General features: G+C 41.5%; 1 protein-coding gene across 1 annotated transcript; it reads right to left on the bottom strand.

The window, feature by feature from the left end:
• Positions 1–10,385: 10,385 nt before the first annotated feature.
• On the bottom strand, positions 10,386–16,061 carry dhfr (dihydrofolate reductase). Its single transcript, NM_001044417.1, has 7 exons — positions 16,040–16,061; positions 14,500–14,605; positions 13,979–14,028; positions 12,812–12,917; positions 12,456–12,582; positions 10,779–10,894; positions 10,386–10,693 (listed from the first exon to the last, which is right to left on the bottom strand). Exons 2-7 carry the CDS (start codon positions 14,598–14,600, stop codon positions 10,600–10,602), a joined length of 594 nt encoding a protein of 197 aa, NP_001037882.1. The 5' UTR covers positions 14,601–14,605; positions 16,040–16,061; the 3' UTR covers positions 10,386–10,599.
• Positions 16,062–16,581: the final 520 nt, after the last annotated feature.

Raw genomic sequence — 16,581 nt, 5'->3', positions numbered from 1 at the left:
GTGAGGCTAAGCCTCCCCAAACCAGCTTTGGCACCTTAAAACCAGGGTTCGTTTCTGCACTGCCCTGCAAATCTTCTCCGGTTCTGTAGAAATCAGCTGTGCTCTGATTGGATCTTTCTTCTTGTGGATTCTCCAATCAGAGCACAGCTTTGTTGACAGACAGTAAAATTTACCAATCAAGGTGCAGATGCAGACAGGGATCAGGAGATTTTGCAAATGTTTACAGGGTAACCCTTTTGAAATAAAAAATAACAAAAGTGGTATAAAGGTGATACCTTTATTGGCTAACTAAGATAACCATAGCAAGCTTTCAGAACATTTTAGTTCCTTTTTCAAGCTGATTACAAAGAAGCTGTGGTGCTTGCTGATATATATATATACAACATTCAGTTCATAGATCAAATAACCAAAAAAAAAGAATATCTGTGTGGAAGGTGTTAACAAAGTCATATAAATGGGGGGGGGGGGGGGGGGGGGGGGGGCTGCAAGGGACAAACAGATACAAACAGATAAGGTACAGGATAATGTGGATCAAAGTGACTTGATATAAATTAGGGTAAGTTACTGAAGTGTGAAGTGAATGGAATTCAATGTGATTAACTGGCCCAGTGTCTCTACAGATGTTGGTATTTCTGGCTGTGTGCAGGCAGTTCTTAATCTATATAATTTGCCATAAATCCAAGGCCCAGGTTCAGTCCCTTCTCCAGAGAGTTGAAAGTTTTCATTAATTTATACTCCCAAACCTTCCTTTCATTGTCTGTTCTGAAGTTTTCCTTAAGGACCAAGATTCTTAAATCGTTTATGGAGTGGTGAGGGCTGTTAAAATGGTTCCCTACTGGTGTGTCCAGTTTTTTATTTGTTATGGTAAATCGGTGGTGTGTATTCCTCTTTCTCAGGCTTTGGCCAGTCTCTCCTATATACAGTCCTCCTGTTGGGCACCTAGTGCACTGTATTAAGTACACTACGTTGGAGGAAGAACAGTTGTACTGGCCACGGGTGCTGTATTCCTCTAATGTGTCCGGAATCTGTATTTTGTCTGAATTGCAGATGTGTGGACAGGTTTTGCATTGTTTTTTGCCACAGGGATAGGTTCCATTTTTGTTGGGTTGTATTAACCCTTTAAGTGCCATGGGACGTAGATTCTACGTCCAAGGCACTAAAGGACCAAAGTGCCATGGGACGTAGAATCTACGTCCCATGGCACTGTCGGGTTTACAAGCGCTGCGCTCGCTTTTAAAGCAGCGCAGCGCTTGTAAACCCCTCAGATCCCCCTAGGCAACGAGCAAATATACACATACTCACCGATCCGGGTCCCCCAGCCGCACCGATCGCGTCGCCAGCCAATGACAGCAGTGGACACGCGTTGATGACGTGTCCACTGCTGTCCCTTTAAATAGCGCCGCCTACTGTCGGCTCCTCACTCCTGCTGCGCACGTTGGACAAGATGGAGCTCCCCTGCTGCCTTCCTGCTGGATTGATCGCCCCTGATCGCCCCTGATCGTCTGCCTGCCTTGGGTAAGCTGAACTACAACTCTCTACCGCTGTTTATTTTGCTTATTTCTATCTCAACTGTCTAAAAAATTTTTTTTTTTTTTTTTGCATTTTTTCTTCTATCTTTGTCATTATTACACTTTTGTACACATACACACTTATTTACAACTTTCCCAAGCACACACAGACACTTACACACACACTTACACTTACACTTTTTTTTTTTTTTTTTTTTTCTTTCTTTCTTTCCTTTTCTTTTTTTTCTTTGCTTTCTTTGGCAGTCTTTTTTTTTACTAAAACTTTATTTCTGATCTTGCTCTATAATTATCTGATTTATTTGGTTGCATTTTAGTGTTTTTTTGGCATTTTCATAATTGATTTCTGTTTTTGAATTATTCTATTGCACTGTAACTTTTTTTATTGCTATTTGGTGCTGAATTTGCAGTGACGTTGGTGGATCCAGGGCTCTGACCACCGATTTCATTGCAATTATTGTTCTTCTGTTGGTTTAGGTGGTTTTATTGGATTTTACTGATTTTATGGTGTTTTATCTTTGCATTGTTCTTTATTGTGTGTTTAGTGCCCCCAAAAAGGTTGCTTTTGCAGTGACATTGGTGGATCCAGGGCTCTTACCGATTTCATTGCAACTATTGTTCTTTGATTGCTTTTAGTGGTTTTATTCCATTTGATTTCAGTTGTTCTAGAAAGGTCCAGAGGTGCTAAGATTGTTCTGGTAGTTTCTATTGCCAAGGGTTAGGCTGATGCCACACGAGGCGTAGGGCTGATTTTTTCAGCAAGTGGAAAAACGCTTGCCGAAAATTCAGCCCTACGCCTGCTACTTGTTCCTGCACCCGAATGAATGGGATACGCTCGGGTGCAGGCACGTGTAGCCGATATACGCATGAAAACGCGAGACTTTGCATTCTCACGCGTTTTCATGCGTATATCGGCTACATGTGCCTGCACCCGAGCGTATCCCATTCATTCGGGTGCAGGCAAAAAAAAAGGGGTGCATAGAGTGCAGCCCCAATATTATGCATTTTCAGGTTTGGCGGCCATGTACTTATGTGCAACCAGACATAGGTATCGTTTTATTCAGGGGAACTTGCAGATTGATGGTTAGTAAGTTTTTGGTAGTTGCCATGGAGATTTTGGGGAGAAATCTAGGTTTTTTATCTGGTTTTTCCTTGATTTCTGACCAAAATCTAGGTTTGTATCTGGTTTTTCCTTGATTTCTGACCAAAGCGCTGACTTCTGCAAGGGACTACGGCCGCAATTTTCCATGTAGAAAGAGAAGAGTGGCGTCTCTGAATAGCTGAAGGTGTGCACTTTTCGTAAATATATAGATTGTGGGGGTTATCTCACAGGTAGGGGGGGTTAACACTGAAAAACTGCAGGTAGTGCACATAGAGCGCAGCCCCCAAAATTTCAACTGAAATTGCCCTTATGCATTGCCCCTGTTTTGGGGCATTTGGTGGCCACGTCTTTATGTGCACCCATACATATGGGGTATCGTTTTATTCAGGGGAACTTGCAAATTGAGGTTTAGTAAGTTTTTGGTAGTTGCCATGGAGATTTTGGGGAGAAATCTAGGTTTTTATCTGGTTTTTCCTTGATTTCTGACCAAAGCGCTAACTTCTGCAAGGGACTGGGGCCACAATTTTTCATGTAGAAAGAGAAGAGTGGTGTCTCTGAATAGCTGAAGGTGTGCACTTTTTGGAAATATATAGTTTGCAGGGGTTATTTCACAGGTATGGGGGTGTTTAGACTAAATAACTGCAGGTAGAGCACATAGAGCACAGCCCCCCCTTATGCATTGCCCCTGTTTGGGGGCATTTGGTGGCCACGTCTTTATGTGCACCCATACATATGGGGTATCGTTTTATTCAGGGGAACTTGCAGATTGATGGTTAGTAAGTTTTTGGTAGTTGCCATGGAGATTTTGGGGAGAAATCTAGGTTTGTATCTGGTTTTTCCTTGATTTCTGACCAAAGCGCTAACTTCTGCAAGGGACTGCGGCCACAATTTTCCATGTAGAAAGAGGAGAGTGGCGTCTCTGAATAGCTGAAGGTGTGCACTTTTCAGAAATATATAGTTTGCGGGGGTTATTTCACAGGTTATGGATGTGTTTAGACTAAATAACTGCAGATAGAGCACAGCCCCCCCTTATGCATTGCCCCTGTTTGGGGGCATTTGGTGGCCACGTCTTTATGTGCACCCATACATATGGGGTATCGTTTTATTCAGGGGAACTTGCAGATTGATGGTTAGTAAGTTTTTGGTAGTTGCCATGGAGATTTTGGGGAGAAATCTAGGTTTGTATCTGGTTTTTCCTTGATTTCTGACCAAAATCTAGGGTTGTATCTGGTTTTTCCTTGATTTCTGACCAAAGCGCTGACTTCTGCAAGGGACTGCGGCCACAATTTTCCATGTAGAAAGAGAAGAGTGGTGTCTCTGAATAGCTGAAGGTGTGCACTTTTCGTAAATATATAGATTGTGGGGGTATCTCACAGGTAGGGGGGGTTATCACTGAAAAACTGCAGGTAGTGCACATAGAGCGCAGCCCCCAAAATTTCAACTGAAATTCCCCTTATGCATTGCCCCTGTTTTGGGGCATTTGGTGGCCACGTCTTTATGTGCACCCATACATATGGGGTATCGTTTTATTCAGGGGAACTTGCAGATTGATGGTTAGTAAGTTTTTGGTAGTTGCCATGGAGATTTTGGGGAGAAATCTAGGTTTGTATCTAGTTTTTCCTTGATTTCTGACCAAAGCGCTAACTTCTGCAAGGGACTGCGGCCACAATTTTCCATGTAGAAAGAGAAGAGTGGTGTCTCTGAATAGCTGAAGGTGTGCACTTTTCGTAAATATATAGATTGTGGGGGTTATCTCACAGGTAGGGGGGTTAACACTGAAAAACTGCAGGTAGTGCACATAGAGCGCAGCCCCCACATTTTTAGCTGTAATTGCCCTTGTGCATTGCCCCTGCTTTGGAGTGTTTGGTGCCCATGTCTTTATGTGCACCCATACATATGGGGCATCATTTTATTCAGGAGAAGTTTGTCTTTCAAATATGCCTTTGTTAGAAAATTTTTATGAGATTTTTTTTTGTCAAATCCACATTTGATCATGCGTCCAAGTTTACGTTTTAGAAAAAAAAAAAAATGTCATAAAAAGTTCCAAATTTCACAATGCACTGACAAAAGGTATTTGGCTTTTGAGTGAAAACTACATTGCACCTAGAAACCTGAAGGTCTGTAGTTTCTAAAGATACCAAACATGAGGGGATATTTTAGATTTACATATAAGTTATGCTGCATTAACTGTTACAAGCGCTTTTCTGCTTTGTTCTGGTGTTATATTGTACTAAGTATTGCCTTAGTTTGGGGGTTACTTCTGGACAGGAACTGTGGGGTACCACCACATATTTGGTATCGTTGGAATTGGGAGTATCAGGGCTTTTACAAACAATAAAAAAAAGTGAGTAAAATTAACTTTTCTATGGAAAAAAACCTCAAAATATACAGAAATTTTTCATAATTTTTTTTTTTTTTTACATATTTCACCCAAAATACACATCATATCTCCAGAAAAGTTATAAAATTTGGTATGTATGTCGAAGCCCAATTAGTGACGAAAAAAACGATATATAATTTCCCTAGTTTCGTGGAGGTTTTCCTACCAAAAAACATTGTTAAAGTGAATGAGTACAAAATGCTTAAAAAACATCTGGCACTGGGGGGAACCGAAATGACGAATTCGGCTGGCACTTAAAGGGTTAAGGCACTTCTTGTTATTAGTTTTTTTTAGGTTTGGGGGCTGCCTGAATGCCAGAAGTGGTGGGTCTGGGAATATGTTTTGGAGCCTCTCATCCTTATGGAGTGTGCACTGTAGATCTTTAGCTATTTTTCTTAGGGTTTTTAGTTGGGGATTGTATGTGACTACTAGAGGAACCCTATTTGTTTCTGTTTTTTGTTTATATTGCAGAAGTTAACTTCTGGGAATTCTGGTGACTGTATAGATGTTTTGATCCACAATCCTTGGGTTGTAGCCCCTGTTAATGAAGTCTGCTTTAAGTGTTTTTAGGTGGTGGTCCCTTTCAGTAGTGTCAGAACATACCCGATTAAATCGTAGAGCCTGGCTATAGATGGTGGAGTGTTTGGTGTGGTCAGGGAGATGGTTTATCCGTTGGCTTTCGATAAATGGTGGTTTGTAAACTATTCTCCCTGATAAGAATGGTTGTATCTAAAAAGTGAATGTGAGTATGGGAGTAGTCCAGCTTTAAATTGATCGTTGGGTGAAAGTCATGAAATTGTTTGTGAAATTGAATGAATTCTTGTTCAGTACCGGTCCAGATTATGAATATGTCATCTATATAGCGGAGGTACGTCAGAGGCTTGGTGTTACAGGTAGAGAGAAAGTCCTCTTCTAGTTTTGCCATGAAAAGATTGGCATATTGGGGTGCAAAGCGTGTACCCATACTGGTTCCCATCTTCTGTAGATATATTTCCTGCCCGAATAGGAAGTGATTGTGTGTCAAGGTGAACTCAATCAGTTGTGTAACTGCATGAGATGGTAGGCCCTCCTTTTCCAGAAATTCTTTGCAGGCGGCTATACCATCTGTATGTGGAATGTTTGTATAGAGTGATTCCACATCCATTGTTGCCAACAAGGTGCCCTCTGGGAGTGGCCCTATACCTGCAAGTTTGTTAAGCAGATTTTGCAAACTGGAAGCAGTGCAAAATTGAAGACTAAAAAAAAGAAGAATCTGCAGGCTGTAAACTTTATCCAAGAACCAACTTTGAACTTTTGCTGCAGTTTTCCTCCCACAGGTACTATACACAGGTACTATACTGTATATGTTCTAAAGACTGACCCACTAGCTGAAATTAAATTGTTTTTTCACCTGACATCTATAATATCCCTATCCCCTACCCTAACAGATGGAGGGTTAACTTTTCCCCCTGACAAAGCTCATTGTGCTTTTATATATTTGTTATGGTTTTTTGCTCCTTCTATTTTTCTTTTACTTTTGTCATTGTTTTTTTCATTCCTAGTTAGTTACAGTGGGGCCAATGCTGTGTATTCGTTCCAGTGTTATAGTGCCAGGGCCTGAATATCTGCCATCTGTACCCACTGCTCCTCATGGCATATAATGTGCTGGTTTTGTATATAAAGACTGTGTCTCACTGTATATAACGTGCCTGGGATGTCAGTACCTGCTGCTTTCTCTCTCTAAAGCTAACTTAAACACATCTAAAGGGGAGGTTCACTTTTAAGTTAACTTGTAGTATATTATAGAATGGCCTATTCCTAGCAATTTGCAATTGGTCTTCCTAGTTCATTTTTTATAGTTTTTGAATAATTTGCCTTTTGCTTCTGCCTCTTTCCAGCTTTCAAATGAGGGTCACTGACCAAAAAGTATTGCTCTGTGAAGCTACAGTTTTATTTTTCCATGCAGCCCCTTAACTATTCATATTCCCATCTCTTGTTTAAACCACTACCTGGTAAATAAGATCCTAGCAACCAGATAGCTGCTGAAATACCAAATGGAGAGCTGCTGAACAATAAGCTAAATAACCGAAAAACTATTAAAAATAAAAGAGGACCAATTGCAAATTGTCTCAGAATATCAGTGTCTACATCATATTAAAAGCTAATTTAAAGGTGAACTACCCCTTGAAGCTAACTGTTCACAAACACAAATGAACCCCTAACAGAAGTGCACGTGAATGCTTTTACATCCTAAGCATTTTAGGGTTAAAAAAAGCACCCCCACCCGCACCGGCAAGAGGTAGTTGGGAGGTTAATTTTTTACACCGGCAGCAAATCCACTAAGTCTCACATTAGCTATAGGTCGGACTGTGTACGGCCCATATTTAGCCTCCCCAAACAAAAAAGTCACCCTCCGCCTATGAGGGACAGTATGTACCCCCATGGCGCCTGTGGCCATCCCTCATGACTAGCAGAAATAAAGAGCAGCATGCAATAAGCAAATGTAACTGTGGCTGTAATTAAGCTTGGGCCCCCTAATGGGGAGAGCTGGGGGTGGCAAGTTTTAGTAAGGTTTGGTGGAAACTAAGCTGCATTTATCTAATTGTTGGCAAAACAATCCTATTGGGTTTATTTACTGTTTAAATGTTTCCAATGTAATCCAAATTACAAAAACATTCCTTATATAAAATAGGGTTGCCACCCCCCCCCCCCCCGTCCCACCCTTTATCTCTTCCACCTTGCAGGTCGCTCTGGTTTTGCTGACAGTTTAGGAATAATCATAGCCCCTCCCATTTTTGTTCCCATCCCCGTCAGATAGTAAGTGGCCCTTGGAAAAAGTGGCTAATCCAGACACCCAATCATTTCGAATAATAGATCCAATACCTGTATCTCTACATCTGGAATTCACAAATAATTTAATTGCAGGGTGAAAAAGTTCCTGAAAATGCAAAACCTAGCAATTTGGGAGCAGGCTTTCCCATTTCATGCCTGGAGGGGATTAGCTTCTTCAGCCCTCAGAATTAATTGCATAATTAGGGATTTGCATAAAAAGGATTGGGCTGTTCTTCCAGTCACAGATTCCAGAAATGAAAGGACTATGGGAGCTGTATGAAGGCTGAATAAATCATAAGAAGGTGTTGGGTGGCTGGGAAGGATATCCACGTAAATGTAAATTGCTTCCAATCTATCTCAATTACTCTTCATTTATACACTGCCTTTTCAAGAATGAGTTTGGTTTTGAGGGTAATTTCAAAGGTAACATAGTTATAATAAAGGAGGAGAGTCAGGCATTTCAGTTATCCCCAGTAGCATAGAAGTATTAATACCCCTATACTATAGGGCAGTGGCATAATTAAATATTATTGGGCCCCACAGCAAATTCAATTTAAGGCCCCAAAACATTGATGGATTCTACCAATATTTGTTATTGGGCCTGATTGGGCCCCCTACACGCCTTGCCTCCCCTGCAGCAGCAGGGTCTGCTTCCTCTGTAATTACGCCCCTGGGTCAGGGCAAACTTCAGGGGAGACAGGGGTACTGCAGTCAGGGGGCCGTAAGAGAAGTAAAGGTGTGATTTGTGGGTTACAAAGGGTTGCGATAAGATGGGCAGGTTTTGGGCAGATTGTGGGTAGGGTTTTAGTATATTAGGCATATAATGAATCAGGGGTGTAGGCCTGTGTTTGTGGGTCTTTTTTTTCATTGCTGCCCCATTCCTTGTTGGTGGGGTTACATATTATTATGATTATCTCCTTAAAGGAACAGTAACACTAAAAAATAAAAATGTTTTAAAATAATTAAAATATAATGTACTGTTGCCCTGCACTGGTAAAAGTTGTGTGTTTGCTTCAGAAAGACTACTGTAGTTAATAGAAATAGCTGTTGTGTAGCCATGGGGGCAGCCATTTAAATTGAAAAAAGGAGAAAAGGCAGAGGTTACATAAGAAGATACCAGATAAACTGTGTAGAATACAATGGGAATCTATGCTACTTATCTGTTATCTGCTTAGTAACCTGTGCCTTTTCTCCTTTTTTCAATTTAAATGGCTGCCCCCATGGCTACACAGCAGGGTATTTATATAAACTGTAGTAGTGTTTATGAAGCAAACACACAACTTTTACCAGTGCAGGGCAATAGTACATAATATATTAATTATTTTTATACACTTTCATTTTTTGGTGTTACTGTTCCTTGGTGCAAGCTCCCATTTGAGGCATACTTCATCAGAGCCTGGTACTGGCTCAATAACATCTGCTCCCCCTTTTCTTTATCTCCTGGTATCAGCAAAGGAAACTATCATGACAGCTTTCTCCCTCTCTGCAGCCATCCTACTATTGGCTACTAGCCACTCTTATAACAAGCCCTTTCTTGTTTCTGATATTTAGGATTTTGATTTAAAATTGGAAGTGCATGGATAGATAGAGGAATAGATAGTTGATGAATAGATGGACAGATGAATAGATATATGATAGATAGGTAGATAGATATATGATAGACAGACAGACAGACAAATAGATAATAGAGAGATAGATTATTGATAAATAGACAAACAGATAAATGATAGATCGATTTATGGATGTATAAGATAGATAGATACATAGATAGATAAATAAATGAATAGAATATAATTAATAAAATGAATAGATGGACAGATAGATAGATATACGATACATAGGTAGATAGATATATGATTGATAGATAGATAGATAGATGATAGATAGAATTTTTCAGCGTGCAGGATGATCATAAAACATTTGCTTGTCTGTCCTGCAGAGGGACGGCAGTGAGGCCTTCCCCGGTTATACTGGAATATTACTCAGCTACTAATAAACGATAGGAAAGTGTCAGTATTACTAGTAATGAAAGGCTGGACCCTTCTTTTGCTATAAAACTTTCCAAAAGCAACACACAACCCATTGGTACTTACCCATCACTAGCAATGGTGAGTGCCACCAGTGGTGTAACTAAAGAGGCAGCAGAAGCGCATGTGACTGATAGGGGTGACCTGGAGAATTTTTGCTGGGGGGCCCTTGCGTGTGAGGTCACACCCCTGGATGCAGTGAATGGGCAGAAATACAAATCTAGACCATACCGGGGCCTATTGGGAGGTTGCACTGCCCCCAGCCTCATGTACAGTAAGTGACAACATTGACTGGGTATGGTGAGGTGTAAGTAACAATGTTGGATTGGGTCTTTCTTGTAACCCAACAAGAGAGCCATCCTGGTCCCATTCTCAAAGAAACTTCATATAGACCAAATGGTATTGTTTCTTATATAGAGCCATGGTGGAAATAAGAATGGTCTGATGGCATATGTCCTGGGCTAGGGTTTCTTAATAATAAGTCTGTTTCCTGACAGGAGGTGTAGCTGAATATTAACGAGTAGCTGCCAACACACACATTAAAAAAAGTAAAAGTATATTAAACAGCTGCTTAAATACATTTAGAGAAAGCCTGAATGTGATGTTCCCCTTTATTACACAGATAATCAGCCCTGTTATTCCAATAGCCTGGCCATTTAGGCCCAATAGCAGCTGTAGTTTTGCTCCAGAGTCCGTTATTGGTCACATTTGATTCCTATTAGCTGTTCTCCAGTTAGGGACATTACCCTGTTACTATAATAGATCCACTAAAAGATCTCGTTGGTACACTTGAAACACGTATTTTACCCCGTTCTCTTCCTGTATTCCCGATGGAACTCCTGGAAAGCTAGAAAGGAGAATAACAACAAAAGATAAAAGATCCGTAAAAGAACAAGAAAAAGAGACAAAGAGAGATCAGAAACGTTACTTACTTTTCTTTTAATTTAAAAATGTTTTTGTCAAATTCGGGAAAAAATGTGTCACACTCGAAATCAGCCATAATTTTGGTGAAGTAGATGTGGTTGCACCAAGGATGCTGCATAAGGTTCTGCAAGGAAGAAGCCAGAGGAGCAGTTACTTTATACACGAAAGAGCTGGCATGTTGCTTTCCTCAGCAGGGGGTATTTATTCTCCCTGGGCTTCAACTAAGTAGCACAAATAAAAAGTCAAATATTGATGTATTTTTTTAAGGGGCACAGTACATGGGGTGATTCAGGGCTTTTGTGGTCACCCTAGCTATTTCCAACACAGTAGGTGGGCAACAGAACTATTGGAATCATCTCTCGTTTATTTCAATGGCAGTTGCCTAGAGCTGGGGATGCACCCATGGGTCAGGCTGGCCATACACAGGCTGATTTAAGCTACAGACTTGGCCAAGTACATTAACCCAAGTAGGGGGCCTGTCTGAATGATATCCAGGAGAAAATGAGCCAGTTTTCTATTGAGTTGATGTGACATTCCATTGGTTAAAGATCACATCAGCTCATTGACACAGTCCTCTCCCCATCAGGTCTGCATGGGCCTGTGTTCTAAAAGCGTGGGTCAGACAATCAGATCAACTCTATTTGGCCACCCACTTTCCAGCTTTATCCTCACTTGTGTCTCTACTCTTCTTTTATCTGTTGCCTCTACAAACACCTCCATGTACTGGATGTTTGGGCAGATGTACAATCCAAGAAGAAGCACAGTTTCACCATCCAGCAGTAGACAGTCCCTAGATATAGATATCTGTGTAGGGTTTTTACCCATCTCTGATTGCAATTTGTCTCATCTTCTCTGATACAGGTTTTCTACCTCTTTATGGGGAACAGGAAAAGTTGTACTTATCCATTGAACCCTCATATCAGTAAAAAGCTTTGAGCTGAGGGAGTCAATAATCTCCCCTAACCAGGGGAACCACCCCAAAAAAAATTGTGTGCCTCATCTGCTGAGTGAATGACATATGTTGGGTAGTTGCTCGCAAATGACTTGGTGTACCCCGTTTGTATTGCATGCATGGACAAGAGTGTTCCAGCACCATCTGATGTGAATGGAGTGCTGTAGGTATATAGTACACCAGCAAACTCTGTCCCTTCAGCCAAAACGTAACCCAAGATTCCCTCTCTCATAGTAACTGAGATCTATTCTTCTAACCATGGGAGTCACCATAATGGACAAACAATGATCCAAAGTATAACTATACAGGTGGTCAATAGAAAAAAGATCAAATCTTTAAAACCAGCCAATAGATTCTAAAACCAATATTTAACGCTTAAAACAAATCCCTTATCTAGGCATTCTCTGAGGAAGCCCTCCAGACGAAATGCATTATTGGCTGGTTTTAAAGATTTGATCTTTTTCTATTGACCATTTATATAGTTCTACTTTGGGTCACAAAGGATGTATTGTTGAAAGGAAATACTACTCTTTATATAGTTTTGTTGTTTTTATTTTTTTTTCTTGTTTGTTCTGAGTTAAAAGGATTTTTTGGGAAGTCCATCAACTTTGGCTTCGGCTTGGAACTTTTACACATAGACTGATCGATTTCTTTTACCATATTGAACAAGTCAGCCAGCCTGCCAAGCATTTTTTGGATATGACCCTAATTCAGTGCAGCAGGTCAGACTCACCTTGTAGGACTCAACGCCACCCAGCACCCAGATGGTTTCAATCTCGTCATTAAGAGGAGGAGTAGAGGCAAATTTTAGGATCTCTTCCTCATTTTTGCACAAGTAGCTCACATACGGGGGTACCGTGCTAAAAGTAAGAGGAATTGTCTCAGTTATCACTTAATTAAAACCTAAAAGCACAGGCCCAGCCTGGAATTTAAAATAAGCCATTCCGGGCCTGCTGAAGCATGGGGTCAGTTGATCCCTCCCACTTTACACATAACTGTGAAGTAGCGAGAGAAGATCAAATATCTAATCACCCCTCCCATGCCCCCTTAAATTCTTCCCTATAACAGTACCTATGTGCCATGCAATACCTTAGCTTTCTGCTCAGGAGAGCAATGATACAGTTGGGCAGGGGCAACAAGCTCTCATCAAAAGTCTCAAACGATTGCCGGCCCCATAGGAGTAAATTCTTCTTCCCTGCATGAAAAAGGATCAGTGATAAGTGTCTGCCATGGAGCTTGAGCTTTACATAGCAGGTTGAAAAAAGACATACGTCCATCACGTTCATATATTACCTGCCTAATTGCCAGTTGATCCAGAGGAAGGCAAAAAACCCCATCTGAAGCCTCTCTAATTTACCGCAGAGGGGAAAAAATTCCTTCCTGACTCCAAGATGGCAATCGGACCAGTCCCTGGATCAACTTGTACTAAGAGCTATCTCCCATAACCCTGTATTCCCTCACTTGCTAAGAAGCCACCCAGAACCTTCTTAAAGCTATAAAATGAATCAGCCAGCACGACTGGTTCAGGGAGGTAGTTCCACAACTTCACAGTTTTAAAGGGGTGGTTCACCTTTAACTTAACTTTTTGCATTTTTAGAGTATATAAATCTATTCCTATATTGCATTTGGCCATTATTTTTGTATACTTTTTTTTAGTTATTTGCCTTCCTTTTGTTCATCTTTCCACTGGGAGTCACCGATGCCAGCAAACAAAAAAAATTGTTTGCAAGGCTACATTTTTATTTCTTTTCTTACTATTCAGTCCTTCATCTTTTTATATTCAAGTCTCTCATTCTAATCACTGCCTGGTTGCTAGGGTAAATAAGACCCTAGCAACCAGATAGATGCTGAAATACCAAACTGGAGAGATGCCAATCAAAAAGCTAAATAACTAAAAACCACAAAAAAAATGACAAATTGCAAATTGTCACACCAAAGTGATTCTGGGTGCAGTCACAGGAGAAAGCACGGATCAGCTGATTCTCATCCTACGTTTATACACAGACAGGGAATCAACCTTGCGTAACATTAGCCTAAACCCATGCTTGGTGTATCAGGATCTCATTGCCATAAATCTTCTTATGTAAAGAACTGACTGCAAAATAATGACTGTTAAGCTCTATGTGGATAAAAAAAAATCACTGTTTTCTCAAAGTGTTAGTGCCCTATTGCTGAATTCCTGTCACAGATCACCTCCCCTTGCCCAAGATACTATATATGTACTATATATGATACATATATAACTATATGACTTACCTGGTTGGGTGACTCTAGTTATTGTGTCTAATAAATACTTGAATTCATTCCTAAACCGCAGATTTAAAGGCAAAAGTAAGACAAACGTGTTCTGGTAGTCTGTATATACATTCAACAAAAGTGAGTATTGCAAAATTAAAAGGGTAGTTAGCCCTATGTTTTTATGTGTTCAGCAAAGTGCATAGAGCTGCTGTATGAATTACCATATACAACAGTTCATGCCAACTTCCTTCAGCTTTGCTCAGTGCTCCTCTGGCCCCTGTACTTGTTGCGATGTGTACAACTGCCACACTGCACCCAAGCCCTGGGCTGTTCCTAATCTACAAGTGTGTGCCATTGGGTGGCTGGGGTGGCCCAGGGTTACACCCTTGTTTAGAGGTTTAATTCATGTATCCACGATATAATAAGTTGCCATGCTCCAAACTATTAAGAAATGAATAAGTAATATTTCCCTATGACTTCTATGCAATTCCTGCCTTGCCTAAGCTGCCATTGTTTCCCAATAAACTTAAAACACTTACGGTAAATTCCAGGGCAGGTATCCATTTAGTCCAATTCCCATACTGTTACAGGCTGCAGCAATCAGCTTCACTGGCTTGGTGCCATTTGGGGCTTCACGCATGTTGTCTGCGGGCAAATACAAGCCATTATTAGGGGTTCATAGGATACTGCTCAGACCCCCGTATATATAATTAGGGCTAAAAACAGGGTCGGACTGGGCCGTCAGGACACCGGGAAAAATCCCGGTGGGCCCCGGCTGTAGTGGGCCCCAGCAGCCCAGACATGACCTGTGCTGGTGCTCCCCCGGCCCGACCGTTTCTCCTTTGATGTGTTAAACTTACGCACGCCCAGGGGAGGACATCGGGTGGGGGACCCTGCGGGGGGTTAGACAGGCCCCTATGGGGGGGGGGGTAGGGGACGCAGCAGGTGGGGGCACCTGCCTATAGTAGCAGTGGGATAATAGCCTCTAGGAAGGGACTGTGGCTGTGGGATAGCAGGTATAGTAGGGAGAGATGGTGCCTATAGTAGCAGTGGGATAATAGCCTCTGGGAAGGGACTGTGGCTGTGGGATAGCAGGTATAGTAGGGAGAGATGGTGCCTATAGTAGCAGTGGGGGGATAAAAGCATCTGGGAAGGGAGTGGGGCTGGGGGATAGCTGGTATAGTAGGGAGAGTTGGTGCCTATAGTAGCAGTGGGGGGATAATAGCCTCTGGGAAGGGACTGGACCTGTGGGATAGCAGGTGTAGTAGGGAATCTCACTATGAGGAGGTAGGTATAGTCGGATAAGTTATTAGTAGAATGTGGCACACCCAGAAAAACAGGTAAATCAGGAAGTTAGCTCAGCAGTTCTTTAGGGCCTTTCTAATAAATGGAAGACAAAACTATTTAAGTTCTGGATATATAAATACCTCTGTGTATAATAAGGAGGAGGAAACAGATGACTGGTTTGTTTCACATTAAAAAGAATCTGTCTTGATATGAACTCTGTATCATCGCTTGGGTGCCTATATACAGTGGTGTAACTAACATGGGAGCAGGGGGGGCAACTGCACCTGGGGCAAGAATTAATAGGTAAGTGTTGGGTGAGGTACAGGTGTCTGGATTGTGGGTACGGGTGCAAAGAGGGGGGAAGAGTTTAGGACAGCTCCAGATATTAATATCTGGAGCCTATGAGGTGCAAGGAACTACTGGAATTCATTTAGAACCAAAAGTGCTAAACAATATACCACCAGCAACCAATTAGTTTGTTATAAAATAAAAGCAAGCAATCTGGTTACTAGGGATTTGTTTATTGACGCTGGTAAAATTTGCACCCCGGCAGTAACCCATAGCATAACCCATGAAAACAAAAATTTGATTGGTTGGGTTACTACCCAGGCGCAAATTTGCCCTGTGTTGCTAAATGAGCAATTATGTACAGAGGAGACTGTTGAGCCCCCTAGTTGTAAATACACGCCTTGCACAGCTACAGAGTCTTTGCATCCAGCATTCCATGAATCACTGAGGATAAATCTGCTGCAAATCCCCCCTCTCTCCAGCAATGTAATCTAAAAACCTTACCTCTGACTGGCTGCCCACAGTGCCTGATCTCTGCAGAATACAAGCCGTGCAGTCAGCCACAAGCTCATTTAGCCACTGGGATGTGTGAATCACTTCCAGATGTGTGACAATGTATCGGCCAATGAGAAGGCTGCAGGGCATGGGGCGGCGGCAGAATTCCTTTCTTTCCAAAATTAATGCATTTCGACTGTACTCTAGGCTTATTTGGCCTTTTTTTTTTCTTTCAACTTTTAAAGGGCAAACAAAACCAGATTTTAACTTCTTAGGGTGTAGACACACTGAGGTACTTAGTAGCAGCTACTTGTCACAGCTACTAAACGCCAGAAAACACTGTGCCATAGAGAATACTGAGAATTGCCTCTGCTAAAACACACGTAAAGACAGTTATCAGTAAATGATCTAATCTCCCCCGTGTGCCAGAGCCCTTACCCTTAGTGAATAGTGTTTGGCTGGGGTAAAAGCAACAATTACCCAATAAATTTGTGCTGATTGGGATAATGTGGATTATGGTTGTTGGTATTAACCATTTTGTTTGGCTCAAG

This window comes from Xenopus tropicalis, chromosome 3 (assembly GCF_000004195.4).
Source record: "Xenopus tropicalis strain Nigerian chromosome 3, UCB_Xtro_10.0, whole genome shotgun sequence".
Classification (NCBI taxonomy): Eukaryota; Metazoa; Chordata; class Amphibia; order Anura; family Pipidae; genus Xenopus; species Xenopus tropicalis.
This window is presented reverse-complemented; position numbering and strand designations above follow the sequence as displayed.

What these genes read in the sequence shown, in the direction of transcription:
- dhfr (NM_001044417.1), bottom strand. Translation starts at nt 14,600, where the DNA reads ATGCGTGAAGCCCCAAATGGCACCAAGCCAGTGAAGCTGATTGCTGCA. An exon ending in CTCCTGAGCAGAAAGCTAAG is followed by an intron (nt 12,583 to 12,811) that starts GTATTGCATGGC and finishes TCTTACTTTTAG; the next exon opens with CACGGTACCCCCGTATGTGA. An exon ending in ATTTTTAAATTAAAAGAAAA is followed by an intron (nt 10,694 to 10,778) that starts GTAAGTAACGTT and finishes TCTCCTTTCTAG; the next exon opens with CTTTCCAGGAGTTCCATCGG.